Source organism: Panthera onca, chromosome A2 (genome assembly GCF_046562875.1).
Source record: "Panthera onca isolate mPanOnc1 chromosome A2, mPanOnc1 haplotype 2, whole genome shotgun sequence".
Taxonomy (NCBI): Eukaryota; Metazoa; Chordata; class Mammalia; order Carnivora; family Felidae; genus Panthera; species Panthera onca.
The window spans coordinates 51,249,658-51,267,122 of record NC_138340.1 but is presented as its reverse complement, the minus strand read 5'-3'; the positions used below and the strand labels follow the sequence as shown (position 1 = coordinate 51,267,122).

At 47.8% G+C, this 17,465-nt stretch overlaps 1 protein-coding gene and 1 pseudogene across 9 annotated transcripts in view; both read right to left on the bottom strand.

Moving 5' to 3' along the window:
- Nucleotides 1-17,465, bottom strand: part of MTMR14 (myotubularin related protein 14) — a 44,876-nt gene that overhangs the window by 18,831 nt on the left and 8,580 nt on the right. For 6 of the 9 annotated variants that reach the window (XM_060631704.3, XM_060631706.3, XM_060631711.3 and 3 more), the window contains 6 exons: nucleotides 11,766-11,841; nucleotides 11,426-11,486; nucleotides 9,794-9,916; nucleotides 8,439-8,512; nucleotides 4,290-4,360; nucleotides 3,410-3,484 (listed from right to left, as the gene is read on the bottom strand). In XM_060631704.3, coding sequence (XP_060487687.1) covers nucleotides 3,410-3,484; nucleotides 4,290-4,360; nucleotides 8,439-8,512; nucleotides 9,794-9,916; nucleotides 11,426-11,486; nucleotides 11,766-11,841 — 480 coding nt within the window. Of the gene's footprint in view, nucleotides 1-3,409; nucleotides 3,485-4,289; nucleotides 4,361-8,438; nucleotides 8,513-9,793; nucleotides 9,917-11,425; nucleotides 11,487-11,765; nucleotides 11,842-17,465 lie in introns of those variants that run through there. The other 3 variants (XM_060631705.3, XM_060631708.3, XM_060631713.3) reach the window with 2 other exon arrangements.
- LOC132678831 (large ribosomal subunit protein uL13-like) lies at nucleotides 12,476-15,657 on the bottom strand (annotated as a pseudogene).

Genomic DNA, 17,465 nt, shown 5'->3' with positions numbered 1-17,465 from the left:
CCAGGGAAGACTGCAGCAGCCAGAAGGCAGGAAGTGACCCAGGGCTGTAGCCTGCAGAGCTCCGGTAACTATGGTGGCTACCGGAAGGGGATACCAATGACCAGGGAGAGGCAGCAGATTCACTGTGCCCAGTGCTGGGGTAGGAACCAGAGGCTGGGGGGGGGTGGGGGTGGGGGCTCTGGGTTGGTAGAGGCCCAAAGTCCTACAGCTAATCTGAGCTGGGGCAGAACCCAGCCCTGCCAGACTGGGAGAGTCACCTTTGCAGTCACGTGCTATATACTACGGGGACTCTCTTCCTAAGCGCTCCATGAAAAAGTCTATGGGGATAGAGCGGAGCACCATGCCACTGCTTATGTGTCTATGCTTGGAGTACTCTTCCCCATGGCTGGCAAACTCGTACTCATCCTTCAAAAGCCCACGCCCGTTATGTTCTATTGAGTCTTCAGTAGCCATAGATCAATACCTCTGCTGCCCAGGTGACGATTATGTTTTGCCTCTTTTCCTAGACTGAGCCTAGTGAGGGCGGAGGCCGTTTTGGAATCCTTTGCATCTTCAAGGCTTAGTGCTTTGGGATGAGGAGTAGAATGTTACCTCTCTATTCATGGTCAGGCTCCAGCTTGAGGAGAAGCAGGCACTGGAAGGGGCCTTGCGGCCCAGAAACAATGAGCACACCTCTAAGGAATTCAATCTGGTTATGTGGAGGGCAGCAACACCAAAACATGTACTGCCAGAAGTGTTCCCACACTTGTGAACATGAACTGAGGGCCCCTCCCTGGCAAACAGCAGGGTCCATGATGGCCTGGGCCCTAACAGGGCTGCAGGAGAGGGAAGACAAGGAGAACTGCCGCCAGTGTGCTGACTAAAAGGCACCTGTAGGATCCTGCAGGACCATGTAACCAGCCAGCAGGTTGAGCGTAGCATGATCCATGGGGATCAGGAGGGAAGTTTCCTGAAGGTGGTGACATCCATATAAGAGGGAAGGGAAAGGAGACAAGACAAGTGTTTCTGGCAGAGGGAACAGCATGTGCAAACCAGGAGAACACTCTTCTCTAAGGGGCTAAAAGGAGGCCAGTGTGACTGGAGGAGAAGAGGGAGAGGACGGCTAGTCACCAGAACGAGGCTGAACTGTGTGGAGCTGAGCAGCCCACATAAGGGTCACTGGACTGTACTCTGAGGAAAATGGGAAAGTCAGTGGCACATTCTAAGGAAGGGGTGACAATAATGACCTTTGACCGTCATTTGAGTACTGCTATCTGCCAGGCCCTACTCAAGTGCTTTACGTTCACGATTTCTAGTCCCGCCTCAGGGTGGCCCCACTCAGATGCGAGATGCCAGGAGATGACGGGGCCTAGACTAGGCTTAGTGGTACAACAGATGGAGGCAAGGTCTGGAGAGTTTCACCAGGGGCAGAGATTTATAGAACCGATGACCCTGGCATTGGAGGTGGGAGGAAAAACCCCCAAGTTTCAACTTTGAGTATCTGGGTAAGTGGTGGACGGCCGGGGGATGCTGTGGGTTGTGGCCAATTCCATTTCAGGAATCCTGAGTTTAGGGTATTGCCTGAAAGGACTCTTGTAAGAGGTGATATAGGTGTGGATCCCCAGGAAAGGCCTGGCCCAGAGTTCCGGGCGTGGTGACCTAGCAGGGGGTAACAGAGTGGATGGCAAACAAGATCACCTGGGGAGGTAAGGAGGAGTAACAGGGAGTCCTGACACTCGTGCTGAAGGGGCAGACAGGGCAGAGCCTACATGTGGACTGAGGAAGAGGATGGTAGGAGGGCCAGTGAGACTCTGGGTCTGAGCAATACTGGAGAGGCAGGCATCGCGGGAAAATGCCCTGCCCATCTACTTTTTGTGCCCAGGATTTTATTAGTGTTCACTCTCTCGAGTTAACAAGCTAGCAGCCTACTTCTTAATTATCATCATTAAAGTTGGTCTGGCATTTCAGTTAAGAGGCCACTTTCACACTGTGATCATACTTGAACCTCGCCACAACTCTGAAACAGGCGCTGTCAGCTCCACTTGTAGAGGACAGTGAGGCCACTTGCTCAAAGCCACGAAGCGGTGAGAGAAGGGCCAGGTGAGCTGCAGCCTGGATCCAATGCCTCCACCTACTAAGCAGAGCTCCTCCTCAGATGCACAGGACTCCTTCTTGAACAGACATACACCCCTGGCAGTATCAACACATCAAACCCGTACATTCGCACCTTATTTGTTTAAGTAAGTAGTTCAACAGACCCAGTTTGTGCCCAAGGAGAAACAACAGTGCCAGAAAAGAGAGTAAGGGTGGCCCGGGGTAGGGCCTATCCGGCACCTCTGCATACAACAAATTTAGAAGGAAACGTGCGGGTTCCTTTGGCCACTCAGTCTGTCTAGGACAACAGAGCCCACGGTGATATGGGAGTACACAGCTCCCTACCAGGTGAGCTGGGCCTCTCAGACAGAGGGAGATCTGAAGGCTGGAAGGGAACTGGCCAGACCTGGGAGCACAGAAAAAAGGGAGGGAAACAGAATGTTTTCTGGGTATTCACTGGCTTGGCCTTTCCGGCTCTAGGCTTCATGCCAGTTTCTGTGCTGGGGATGCACAAGCTATGGCTTCCCATCCTCCTGAAGCTCAGTCTATTGGAGATGGAGAAGCAGATCTCTAAATCGGTGACTACAGCTCAGTGGAAAATTCCATGACAGACATATTCAGGGTAAAAGGGGATGCAGATACAGGCATCCAACCCTCTGGGGAGAGGGGAGAGGAGGTACATCAGGGAAGTCTTCCTGGAGTAGACACTGGAGCAGAATCCTAAAGGCACTATGTCATCCAGATAAGAGGAGGTGACGAAGTGGCAGCCAGGTAGAAGGAACAGACGCAGGGAAGGCAGTGGCAAGAGCAAGGATAGTGGTCTCGGCTGAAGCAAGTGGCAAGGACACTGCTGATGGCCTTTGGGGCTTCTACAGTGGGCTAAACATCGTAGAGAGAGGGATCCATGGAGACTGGGGCTCCATCCATGGTGAGAGGGGAGACAGCACAATGGAAATAATTTTAAAGTTTCTATAATCAAACGAGGTCAGACAGCTCTGCACTTCCTCTGGCAGAACATGCATTTAAAAGGAAAAATGAAAAACAGTCGCTAAAGACCAGAGCTGGAAAAGCAGACTCCATGAGGTCCTCTGGAAACAGAACCTGCTGGTGGATGTACATCTTTGAGTGAGTCATGATCAGAAAGCTTTGATTTTCTGGGCCAAGAGCAAATCAGGAGAGAGTTAAATGGATAATCAGTTCCTTCTCTCCCAGGCTGTGAGAAGTCAGAGGGCACGAGTCAGACCTTCTGGTATCTGCGTGAAGGACTTCTGGGGCCAGTACCAGGGCCCCCCTGTACCCCTCCCCTATCCCACCCTGCTCGAGTTGGACCCCTCACCTGATACTGGCTCCAGTCAATGTTCAGAGAGCAAGTCAGGAAATCGGGGATGCTCAGTGGGGCATCGACGTAGTCCTGGGGACAGAAAGACACCTGTGAGATGCAGGCCGGCCACCAGAAGAAGCCATGGTGACAGGGAAGGTCATGGCCCTGAAGCTGTGTCTACCAGAGTCTGGCCTTCCACAGTGCTTGCCTTCTCCAGGCCAGATGCCTATGCTACCCAGCAAGTGACAGTTTTAAAATCAAAGGGACCAGATTAGTGCTTCCAAGTGGAGCTTTTCAGTGGGCCATTCTAGTGTCTGCTGCTGAGACAGACATGTGAATCTGTATTCAGCATCCAGCAGCCTCCTGTGGCCTGCTCCCGCTGACTGGGAAAGGAAGAGAATGCTGGTCCCACTTTTTACACAGGTGGTGGAACAGACAGGAAAGAGATTTCCTATTTTGTCCCTGAAAAATCCTTTGAAGAAACAAATTACAGGGGGACAGGAAAGTACATATAAAAAAATATATGAAAGTATATATGAAAATATGTATATATATAAACATATACATACAAAGAAAAGAGGGAGGGAAAATAATGATACTCATCCATGGAAGAGAAGAAAAAGGAAAAGGGTAGTTGTTTTCTCCAAAAAGACTGCAAGCTGTTCTCCAGGTCTCCCTTTGCAAAGAGATGTTAAGACCGGGGCGCCTGAGTGGCTCAGTCGGTTGAGTAACTTGACTCTTGGGTTTCAGCTCAGGTCATGATCTCAAAGTTCATGAGATGGCACCCTACATTGGGCTCTGTGCTTTTGATTCTTTTCTTCTGCCCCTCCCCTGTGCTCTCAAAATAAATAAACATTTAAAAAAATGTTAAGTTGATAAATGTTACTGCTCATACCTGCTTCCAGTTAAAAATGAGCCCTTCAGCCATGTAATCTCGATCCTTATATTCCTTGAAAAATTCACAGCCTGGAAAAGAAGGGCAGAGTTAAGATATTACCCTTGCTAATCCAGTTTCCTGAGAGGCCCCTGAGTGCTGAAGGACCAAGGTGACCACCAGCTCACACACTTCTCCGTGCTGGTGAGCCCCATCTGAGGCCACAGCTGATACGCGTGGGGACTAGCACGGGCAGGTGACAGCTAGGGAATGAGTCTCCAGTACTCCTTTGGTTTCTGACTACAAGCCTTCCTGATGAGGTACTGCCTGCCTGCACACCTCTTTGTATCTCTCTCCATCTGGGCTCCGTGGTTATTGGTCACTTCTCCCTACTTCTAGGTCCCTTTGTCCTACATGTCCCTGAAGCGCCAACAGCCGGCAAACAAAGCTTGGCTTATAATCTGAGTGCCGGCAGCACTTTCTGCAGTCACTTATCTAGTTACTGAGGGTCACTCTCTCTAACACTGACATCACAGGCCTCCAGGGACATACTGGAAAAGACCACGGACAGTGCCTGAAACATGACAGGTACTCACGAGACATTTCCATTTCCAACAAACCTGGCCAAGAGGTACTTTTCTGAATCGTTCTCTAGAGAAATTGAAAGAAACCACGCCAGGGTAGGCCCTCAGGAATATAGAGAGGAACAGTGGAGAGAAAGGGCTTCAGCAACATTCTCAGTTTCAAATCTCAGCCTTTCACTCAGCTCTGTGACTGCAAACAGCCTTGATTTTTTCATTTGTATAATGGTTCGAGATGAAATGAAACAATATATATAAAACACCTAGGAAGCACTGGTGCGAATGGCTTTCAGATGACAGCGCACCGTTATTATGACTATGCCACTGTGAGAAGAGCCCACAGTGCCAGCCCTGCAGCTTATACTCAACTGCTTGGCTCACAGAGAATGAGGCTTGCTTGTATGCCATGGCACAGTAAGCATTCTGGGGCTGCTGTGGCTCCAAGCCACAAGAGTGGGAGAAGGCACTCTGAGGTAGCTTCTTGAAGTAATTCTCACTTCCTCAACCAGAACCAATACAAACTCTGGAGCGCACACGCCTCCGGCCACAGGTGCAAGTCTGCTGAGGTCCCCAAAGGCAATCCAACAGTTGTCTGAATTGTGTGGAGGTGGCCACAGGCCAAAAAAACTCACATGGAACTTCCCCAGCTACTCTTGGGCCAAGTTCCTGTGGGAGGCCACCCCAGGGAGGACAGAAAGGGCTCCTTCAGAGAGGAAAGTCTGGAGACACGGCCCATGCTCTCTGCACTCTAATCCCTCAGGCCTCGCTGCTGACTGAGAAGTCAGGAAACAATCCTCAGCTCTAACACTCCAGCCTATTCCAGGATGCTTCACTGGCAGAAAGGAGAAACATAAATATCAGACAGAGGCCCTGGAATTATGAGCCCAGGTTTAGAAAAGACACCAATTATCTCTCTGAGCTTCTTTGAAGGATTGTTTTCCCAAACTCGACCTGCTCAAATCAATACTGCAGGCTCTAGGCTGAGCTCTGGCCAGGCTGTGATGCAGAGGCAATTTCATGGGAGAAATGGATGGAATTAAAATAGATTCAGTCCCCAAGGCAATGCCTGACATTCATTACCTGAAGAGACTTCCAAACCCACTGAAAGTCAAGGATGGGACCAAAAGCGGGGGTGAGAAGAGCCACTCACTCAAGGCGAAAACCAATCAGACTTGTGCTGTGGAGTTTTCAGTCTATTTTGGTGTCCTGAAGGAAGTGTTCCCAGAACACTTCTCCTGTTCAAGGGCCAGTCCAAGCCCAAGTTACTTGGACAGAGCTAGAAATGACAGCATCGGACTTCCTGTGTGGCCTCACAGTCATTAGAGGACTCAGCTGAAATGCCTTGAACAGCTCCAAACTGCAGTTTGTGACTGGGTTTTGTCAATGGTTAACTATTTCTTTTCCTTGGGACGAAGTAATTCAGGCTTGTAAAGAAATTCAAGAACACAAGCATAGCAGGTAAAAAGTGCTTCTCCTGCTCCTCACCTGGGTGTGTGGTGGCATCCTCCCCACCTCTGGCTTTTTGGTTTCTGTTGGTCCCTCTCTCCTTCCCTCCCACCAACACACACACCCAATTGCCAGATGTAGTATGTAAATACTTTGGCAAGAACAGGGGGAAAAAATCCACAGGTTTTGGCATATTTTGGCATATTTGGCATATTTCTTCCTCACCCTTTCGTGTAACCACATTTCCCCTCTACTGCTGACATACTATACAATTTTGTGTCCTGCTGGGCGTCTTAAGCATCTTTCTATGAGTATGCAATACTTCTATGACTATGTCATCGTCACTCTAAGGAGAATGTTTCTTGCATTCTGCTGGTATAAACAGACAGCGGGATGAACATCCCCAGGCCCACATTAGCTGCATTTGTGGTCTGTTGAATAACTGCATCGAAGGGTGTTAACGTTTCGGGAGTCTGGTAACGGGTTGCCTCACTACAGCAGAAAGGATACTGTGCTCCAGTTCTGAAGCAGTGGTATGCAAACTTTTACCAAAACTATTTTTTCTAAACCCAGCTCTACTTAGAAATGAAATATAAAAAAAGAAAGTGATGCTTGGTTCCTCACACAGCTTTCCTGTTGAGCAGAGTACTTCGGTCTGTGGACCCCAAGACATCTCTTGGGAGTCAAGAGCTAGGTCTGAAAATGAGCTTTAGAGCTAACAGCCCCAGCGCAGACACTCTGGGTAGGACACTTCTGTCACAACGTGGCTCTGATACTGTCAAGCCCACAGCAGCATCATGACGGTTTGCATCTACCCAAAGTGGCTTTCAAGAAGAGGAACTTCCCTGAGCCTCTCCTCCACGTACCCATGATTTAGCCTGCTGTTTACTGAGGACCTGCCGGGGATGGGTCCAGCACTTCACTATGAAATAAGCACCATTCTCTTCATTTTATGGAGAGGATGAAGCCAGTGATAAGTAGGGTTAAGGGACTTGTTCAAGGACACACAGTACTATGGCTGGCACTCACACCCCACTCTGCATGGCACTAACCACTAAGCTGGCAGAGAAGAGTGAAGTGACACTCCAGGGGAGGCCACTGTGAGAGTGCCAAGCTATCACAGGTTGTGGCTTGGATACCACCAGCTCACACCAGTGAGGATACCCTCTCCCGCCAAGTACTAGATTAACTTGTCGTTCTAATGAGAAGACCTCGCTGAACAGCAACCTGCCATCATGGGCCCACCTTGCTATTGGCTATGTGGCTCCAATAAGAGGAGACAAGGTCCAGTGCAGGACTGAAGGCAGATGCTGATACTGAGAAGTAGGCGAGACATTTCAAGGAGAAAGAGCACACTTGCTGCTGTCTTGTGCAGACATTAGGGCTCTCTGGCCTCCCTTGCTGGACAAGCAGGTACTGTCAGAAAGCTTAAATGTTACCAGCTGGACCAGTACAGCTTTAGCGTCCAGTGCACACAATACTGCCCTGGCCACAGGTTGTATGCAGATCTGTGCACCAGAGACAAATGCAGCTAGCTCTGTGTACACCAAAGTGCCTTATAACATGGTGAGGCCACCAACCGTGTAAAACTGGAGACAGAGCAATTATGTTCTTTATCACCAGAAGGACCTCACCTGGGGCAATTTCCATAAATAACTTGATCACCCTAAGACAGACATTCAAAGGTTCACATCCACATGGGCCAGTGCAGTGTGATTAGCTGCTGACACAGAGTACTAGTAACGTTGTTCTACGCTTAAATAGTTTACCTGCACAGGGCACTTTGACACACACGATCTCATCTAAGCTTCACAACAAAACCTTGAGTTAAGCCTTTCCAAGTTCCAAATGACATCTGAGAAAACCTGAGGCTTGGAGAGGTGAAGTAACTCGCTCAAGGTTGTAGTAGTAGTACCTGAGCCAGGACTCAATCCCTGGAGTGGAAAGCGCCTTCCGGGACAGTGTCCTACCCTAAGTGTGAGAGCTTAAGAGTGAGACTCACAGTGTCCTATGCTGATCAATGTAAGATGTTCCGGGAAAGATCCCGGGTGCCTATGTACCTAAGTGTAGAAGGCCTGCAAATGGCCTCTGAGAGCTCCTGGTCCTAGGAAACCTGTCACTTGACTAGAAAAGAGCTCCCTACCTGGATATGGGATGGAGAGGAGAGTGAAGTCGGCATAGCGCTGGGCTTTGTCCACCTTCTCGGAGGAGGTTACACTACAAGACAGGACACAATGTGTTATGGCATCACAACACATACGCACCATTCCCCAATGAGCAATTACAACATCAAATGAACCTCTTGCTAAACTACTCTTCAGGGGCACCTGGGTGGCTCAGTCAGTTGTACATCGTGATTTCGTCTCAGGTCACAATCTCATGGTAAATGAGTTCAAGTCCCGCATAGGGCTCTGTGCTGACAGCATGGAGCCTGCTTGGGATTCTGTCTCCTTCTGTCTCTGCCCTTACCCCGCTTGCAGTCTCTTTCTCAAAAATAAATAAATAAATAAACATAAAAAACAAGCAAACCCACAACTACTATTCAGAATCAGGAATGATTTCCTTTAGCAGTGCTTACTTTGAACATTCGAGAAATATAACTTCTCTGCCTCCTACTCCAACTTCTCAAGCAAGAGAGGTTTTACTCTCTAGTTCGACAGCAACCATAAGCAGAACAAGCTTCCCATTAAGCCCCACAAATGAGGACAGCACAGCTGCCCTGACCCAGCACGGGGAGTCAGCCGAGAGCAAGCAACTGAGACAATGTGCAAAGGGGCCTTTTGGGAGACTCTGGCCTCTTTGGTGTTCTCCAATATTCACTGATGACACTCCTAAACAGGACGGACAAATGGCATCTGACAGGGAAAGACTTAGGGCATTATGACAGATGAAGGGAAGAAGGGCAAAGGGAATGTTCAGGCACCTACAGAATGCTAAGTTGTACGGCCTCAGTATGCCCTACTTTGTAAGACAAACTCAACATAAGAGTCAATATTATGAAAAAAAGTGTTGGGAAAAACTACAGTCTCATCACCTCATTATTTTCAAATGTTCTCTCCTATCAGATATGAAGATTTAGTCTATATGTGAAATAAAAATTGGGCACAGGCTGATTTTTGTTGTTGTTCCATTTAGAAAGAGAGTCTAATCCACCAGAGATGGCGAGAGCTTGGAACCAAGGGAAAAACCTTCAAGAGTATTTAAGAGAAGGAGGCAGCACAGCACAGGTTAGAGACTCATGGTGCCTCAGTTATTATCTGCATGACCTTGAGCAAGTTACTTAACTTCTCTGTGCTTCAGTTTCTCACCTGGAAGAGAGGGGTAGTAGAGTCTGCCTTGCAAGAACGTTTGAAGATACAGCTAGAAGATGTACAGAGAGCCCTCAGCATGTGGCCCAGCGTGTGGTGAGCCTTTGGTCACTGCTACATACCAACACTGACCTGAAAAGCTGTGAACACATCACTTCTGCCCATTTCGCAGCAGGTGCCCTGTACTTACTTCATACCAAACTTCACCTTCTTGTTCTCCACCATCAGGTCACAGATGTATTTGACTGACAGGTACCGAAGCAGCTTGATGTCATAGCCTCTGACCTTATCAAAAAGATGTGTGTCGGAACTTCTGAAACAAAGAGCCAGGGGGAGAAGATGTACTACACATTTGTTCAGAGAAGTTTGGGGGGTGGGGGGTAGGGAGCGTGTTCAAGGAGGTATAGATGTCATTGGCAAGAACTTCTATTTCCCTTCTCCAGAAGATAGAGGGAGGGCCAAGACAGGACAACTGGTTTCAGGGAAGGTGACTTTCTAAGAGATTACTCTGCTCTCTGGGACTCATTTCAAAGGGGAGCAATTGGCAGCCAAAAACCGGGAAAGGGCTTTTGGGCACTACTTGACATTAAGCCAGAAGACTCAAGATAATCTCTGAGTTCTAAAAAGCAGCAAGCTGGTGGCTGATAGAGTCTTTAAGCTTCCATTAGAGTTTATCTCCCTCCACCCACCCTTTTTCCCATTTATGATCATTTTTAGCCATAGGATTTTCTCATAATGTAACAGGGTGAAATGCGTGTTGGGAGATGGACTTTGAGAGTTATTTTATCAACTGATCGTGGAATAGTAGCAGGTGAATTCCCTCTACTTAGCAGGTCTAAGAAGCAGAGAGATAAAATTTTTCCTAATCCTCCAGGCTGTCTTTTGAACAGTCATACAGATAAAGGCAAAAGTGGAACAAGTAAACAGTCCCCATTAATTTTTTAATGCCCACTGCTTTGCTGTACACAGCAGTCTCCTCGCCAAGAACAGCGTATGCTATGGAAGGCGGCCTGGCTGAGGCCGAGGTCGTCTGATCCCAGGGGAAGAGCCAAACATTCTTGAGCACAAGCCAGGGTTGCTGCTCTTGGAACTAACAGGCAGAACTGGGCATAGTGAGATGAGTTTTCATGCACCAAGCCATGATTTGGGGCAGCTGATCTTACTAGGGTGCTTGTGTGCATTCCAGAGATGTTTGACACCAGTTAAAGACTTTCCACGGGTACAGACCATGCAAAGGAGCTTTTCCAAAACATCCTTGGGTGTCATTTTCTAAAATCATTTGGAAAGGAGGCAGGAAGAATGTGAACCAACCCATTTCCTCTCTTTAAGGGGGTCTAAAACAGTTCTTTGCATCAAGCTCTATTATGGCATCAATAACAACTTGATGAACTGTGGGACGTCTAGTCTCTGAGTCTCCCATATGGGGACCACAGCCCTTGCCCTGTGCCTTGGCACCAGGTGTGCTGTGTGTTATCTGGCAGGTTGGCTGTCAGCACCCTGGCCACCCCCTGGAAACCATGGGGCTTGAAGACACACACAGATGTCTGAACCCTGTCTCAGACCTGTGGACCCTGGGGCTGGGATATTATGTAGGATGGAGAGAGACTCCTCAGGCATTCGATAAAATCAGCTCTGGTGGAAGCTATGGGATGGACCTTAACAACTCTATTTCAGGGGCATGGATTTAGCAGTGGCAGGAGTGAACCAATGCACTCACCCGTACCAGTGGTGATTATATACACCATCAGTATGAAAATGGCCACTAATGGTCACTGACCCCATCCCCAATATAAGCCCAGACCCATAACAACCTGGCACTGACCGAAGAGCGCAGTCCTCCTCTGTGATGTCCTCTGCATCTGCCCAGGCATCATCTGCACCTCCTGCCAGAGAAACCTGTCAGCACCAAGGCTGTTGCACGGGGCTCCTCCCAGGGGCTTCTGGACCAGGCTCCTCCCACCCTGCTCTAGCTCTACATGTCTGTCAGCCCAGATGCCCCATATGCCTGGCAGTCTACTTTACCCCAGCATCTCCCTGAGTGAAGACCAGGCCCCTGGTCTTTCCAGAGCTTACTCGAACTCTCTACCTATGCCACTGTGGCATGGGTGGCTATTCTCTTATAACTTGGTTCTTGTTCTTAGAGGATGTGGCTCAACATTTACCTGAGAAAATATAGTTGTAGCCAGTGCGTCCATATAGCTCCCCCCATCCAGCCAGGGTAGCTGACCTGCAAATGTGCTGGGAGAGAAACAACATTTTCAGATGCTTTTCTGGGTTTTTTTTGTTCTTGTTTTTCTCAGCTTTATCGAGATAGAACTGACATACAATATTTGTGTCAAAGTGTACAACAAGCTGATTTGACACACATGTATTATTAAACCATTACCACCATAGCATTAATTAACATCTCTATCATATCATACAATTAACATACAATCTTTTTTTGTGGTGAAAACACAAGATCACCTCTCTTTGCAATGTTCAAGCATGTAACACAATATTAGTAACTATAATCACTCTGTTGTAGATTAGGTCTGCAAGTTTGCACCCTCTGGCCAACGGGTCAAGATATTTTTCTCAAGTGTGCACAGTCGGAGGAACTCCTGGGACTCCTCATTTTTCTAGGCCCATTTTCTGAGTCCAGGAGCACTCCCCAAAGTCTTATGAGCTTCGAGGCCACAGTAGTCAGTCTAAAGTATGCCTGGAATTTTTAATCTACATCCTCTGTCAAGAGGGGTATCTCTTCCAAACAGGTGGCACCAAAGCATTACTAAGGGTAAATGGCTAGATATAGTGGCAGTCACATGTGTAAGATTTGATGTTGCTGCATATGGATGTGTGCTGGGCTTGGCAATGAAACGTTTACACTATCTTCTTTTTTTTTTTTTTAATTTTTAAAAAATGTTTATTTTTGAGACAGAAAGAGACAGAGCATGAGTGAGGGAGGGGCAGAGAGACATACAGGGAGACACAGAATCTGAAGCAGGCTCCAGGCTCTGAGCTGTCAGCACAGAGCCCGAGGCAGGGCTCGAACTCACGAACTGCGAGATCATGACCTGAGCCGAAGTCGGACGCGTAACTGAGCCACCCAGGCGCCCTACACTATCGTCTCACTGAATTTTCACAATAAGCCCATGAGGTAGATGTGGCAGGTGGCATGCACTGTTGCTGCTTCACAGAAGAAAGGCACAGAGAGGTGAAGTGATGTGTAAGGTCATACCATGAGGGGCAAGCTGGGATTTCATTTGACCCACCTACCTCCAAAGCCTGCATGCTGAGCAGCATATGGAACTGTTCAGTGCAGGGGTGAGCAACCTTTGAAGCAGGTGGGTCAATTAAGGGAGAAATGTGGGGAGGAATATATATTTTTTTTAAAGAAATTACATCTCTTTCCTCCTTATCAAGGAAATGTAGTAGCTGTAACTGCATATGCAAGCACCCCCAAGTTTCACTAAACGCTGGGAGTGGCAGTGAGGGGATAGGAGATCACACCAGAGAGAGGGGCGGCTATTTGACAGAGGGGTGAGGTTCATTCCTGAATGGGTTACACAGACTGGCAATGTAAAGCGGGTCCTTGGAAGACTGTGAAAATACTGCCTGAAGGCTTCTTCTCTGTTAGATAATGGGAAAGAAACAGTTATGTAGCTATAAGGAAAGGGCTGTGGGTGGGAGCCACCAGGTCACCTTCTGGCTCTCTAGAGGTAGTGGCAGGCTGAGAGAGAGGGCAGGTAACAGAAAAGCAACCTGGATGCCACCTGAGGAAGGTGGGGTGGTTTTTTAGGGCTGGGGACAAGAGATTTGCGGGAAGGCTGTCCTGGAAGCCTGCAACTAAGGACCTGGGCCTGAGCAGGAGGCACTCCCATGGGGGCTGCTTCATTCTTTCTGGGTCCACAAGCATTTTGAAAATCTGATGAAAATGAGCAACTGTCTCCAGAAAAAAATGTACATACCACAGTTCACATTTTAGAGGTTTCTAGACTCTCCCAAGTCCATCCACGGACCCATTTCTAGATCCTACTAAGAGTCCCTGCTCTGCAGGGACCATCCCAGTAAGCAGAAGCAGGGAAGTGGAGAACTGGAGCAGGGAAGAGCCAATCCCCAGCTTTAGAACCCACAAAACTCTCACAGTAAGTAGGGAGGGCACATTCAACTTGACAGTTTTTTGTTTTTGTTTTTTGAGGCATCAACAGTCATTTTTATTACGCTCAGATCAGAAGTCTGTGGGTCTTGAGGACCTCTGTAGATCTGTCGATTTTCTTCTCCAGGTTCTTTCCAGCCTGTTTCTGTAGCTTCAAGAGCTGCTTTTTCATCCACCAATGGATGTTGGCCTTCTCTTTCCTCTTCTCTTCCGGGGTGGTAGTTACTGCCCAGTACTTCCAGCCAACCTCGTGAGCCAGAAGCCCCAGGTAAGCAAACTTTCATGTAGGCTTCAGACACACAACCTTGAGGGCAGCAAGAACCACCACCTGCTTTTTCTTGTCACAGGGTGGCGGGATCCCATCCAACACCTTGAGGCAGTCCAGGGCGGCCTGGCCTTGGCTGGTCTTGTGGAGCAGCATGCCTCACGCTGTCCACCCAAAGATCCGTTTTGGTGCTCTGAAGTGGTAGGGGCCACAGGGTGGGTTGGTGTTCCTCGGCTTGTGGAGAAAGGCCAGGTACTTCAACTTGTTTCTGTAGAAATTGCCAGAAATGCTGATGTCTTCACAGGGCACAACAATGACCTTCAACCCCAACAGCATCTGCCTGGCCACGATGGCCACCAGCCGGCCCAGGAGACAGTGTCGGCCACTGAGCACCAGGACCTGCCTTCAGCAGCCACTTGGGAAAGCTTGTTGGCATTTGAACAGCATGTGTTCTCATGCCTGCCCTCCCCCCATCACCTAAGTTGCTTGCACCAAATCACACTCTTTGCATATTTTCTGTTAAATCTTTTCAGAGCACGCACACACTGTCTTTGGCTCCTGAGTTTTGAGACTGTTTCTTGAACTCTTTTCAAGGTTCAGATACCTCTTTCTGTCCCAGTTCTCCCATACTCTTAGATCTGTCCTTGCCTTTTCGGTAAGTCAGGCAGTCAGATCTGGGCCCAGAGGACTCATCAGATTGAAGAGAGAGGGTGAGCTGGCTAACTCCCCAAGTGAGGCACCAACCCCCTCTGAAGAAAGGTCCTGAGGTGGGACCTGGCAGAAGCTGTACTGCATTGCAGATTCTAACCCCTGACTACTGCTGCTTAGCCTCATGGCTCCAATCCATGATCCCGCCATTTCTGCACTTTAAGCTTGACTGAGAAATCAGGATGCACTGTGAATGCCCTCCATTGGTCTAATTATGAATGGCCTCTAATTCTGCACAAGGAACATCACTCTGTAGGATTTGTTCGTCTCGTAACCAACTTTGGCACAGGGAAAAAAGTGGCAGACCTTTGTTCCCCATCTCTTACGGGAGGAAACAAAGAGAAAGATGACGTGTCCTAATTTTCACTGTCTAAAAGCCAGATACAAGTGCTGGGGGAAAAAATGGCATGGGAGAACATCTTACCCTTAAATGCTTGAACTGTCTTTAAAAAATTTTGATAATGAATCTTATTTAACCCATTTATATTCAAATATTACAACAACATATAATCACTTTAAAAACCATTAATATTTTACTTTTTTTGTACTAAATCTTCAAAACCTGATCTGTAGTTTACACTTTCAGCACATCTAAACTAGAATGCTTTACTTTTAGCAATTTTTTCAGTAATTAAAAGAAATTTTTTAAGTAATCTCTATGCTCATGACCCTGAGACAAGAGTTACATGGTCTACAGACTGAGCTAGTCAGATGCCCCTTTACTTTTAGCATTTAAAGGGAAAAGCAGTCCTGCCCCCAAATAGTGTTGTTTAACCAAAAAAATTTATTATTGTTTCAGCTATAAATTGACTGAAATAAAATCAAATGTTTAGCTCTTTAGTTGCACTAGCCACACTGAACTGAGTTTTGAAGAAGCAAGCACTTCTTAACATACCTGCCTTCCCGAATCCAGCAGAGAAGTTCTGGTAACAAACACTGCCATCGCTGCACTAGTTACCAAGAGCCTGCTGTGTGCCACAAATCCGAGGATGAGATCCCATTCTCCTACCTTTCCTAACCTTGCTCTCAACCGCCTGTCCACTTGCCTGCCACTCACTGAGCTCCACAAGGACAAGGACCGCCTTATTCATCTGTCACCCTACACACTAGCACAGGGCCCACTCTTGCTTTATCCAAGAGTAGTAGCTAAGCTTGCACTTACAAGCCAGGTCGGTACTTTGCTAGGTGCTGGAAGGACGAGAGTCAGACACAGCCCCTGTCCTCAAAGGGATTAAGGCAGAAAGGAAATTACAGACATTCAAACACACAAGCAGAACGAAGCACACTGTAGGGAGGTATAAAGTGAGTGAACACCGATTGTGTCAGGGGAAGCCAAAGGGTATGAAACGGTATCGCGCCGCCTGGACAAGAAGGTGTAATAGAAGAAACCGGGATTAATGGCAAAGCCCTCATAAACATTTATGAATGCCAAGGACTCCTTGGAATAATCCTTCTACTCACTGCCCTTCCTCTGAAATCAGGTGGTTTAAGGCTCTTTTCTCCTAGACTTGTCTAGTCTGTAAGTGCAAACAATCTGCCATTCAGCAACCCCACTTGGTCAGCTGTTCAGCGTGGCATTTCCAAAACACATTCAGGAAAGTTCCTTACTCATGGTCTGCAGACAAATGAGAAACACCAGACTTGACAAAGCTACACAGGTCTCTCAGCTACAAGATGTCTCAGAGCCTTTGTTATATTAATGTACATGTACCAACATACTTTATGAATCTGGAGCCTGGAGGCTAGGCCAAATCTACTATCATTGTGTGACAGAGAATGCTTTTCACAAGCATATCCTTAAAATACTGTTCTCTGGGGGGCGCCTGGGTGGCTCAGTTGGTTGAGTGTTCGACTTTGGCTCAGGTCATGATCTTGCAGTTTGTGAGTTCGAGCCCCGCATCAGCCTCTGTGCAGACAGCTCAGAGACTGGAGCCTGCTTCGGATTCTGTTTCTCCCTCTCTGTCTGCCCCTTCCCCACTCATGCTCTGTCTCTCTCTCTCTCTCTCAAAAATGAATAAACGTTAAAAAAATTTTTTTTTAATAAATAAATAAATAAATTAATTAATTAATTAATTTAAAAAATACTGTTCTCTGGAACACACTTTGGGAAACACTGGTTTGAGTATTACCTATATAATTTCTAGTGACAAGCACTATGCTCCACAGAGCAGTGGTCTTTAAACTGGAGTTCAGTAACTTGCAGGAAGATGCCAACTTCCCAAAGGGGGAAGGGGCACAAAAAGCTGTAAGGTGATCAACTTCAGGAGCTTCCATACAAGCTTTCCCTAAAATATACCTTCCCAAGGAAGCCTTCATTCAAGTCCCCTTTCCTAACCCCCTTTCACATTTGCCCTTCTCCCATTTTACAAAAGAAAGGCACAAAGGGGTCCAAACAAGGCTCACATCTCTCCTCCTCGCTGCCCTGGCACTCAACCACCCACTGGATAACCACAGCTGGACTCTGCAAGACACTGGGACTGCAACATGTGCCCTCAAGTATCTGCCCACTGAATAAAGAGACTGCGTTTGCTCCTCTCCCCTCCTCCAGGCTCTCCCTACTTTAGTCCGCTCCTCCTAGACTAATCCTCCTGAAAAAGCTACTTTCATCCTGTATTTCCCTGTTCAAAAATCACACTGCTCTCCTGGCAAATGCAAGCACCATGGTCAGCACTTGGCCTCCTGCAATCAGTCCCTTCCATGCTCTGGCCTGGCATGAACCTTCCACTTCAGTGAGGGAGGCGTCCTGGTCCC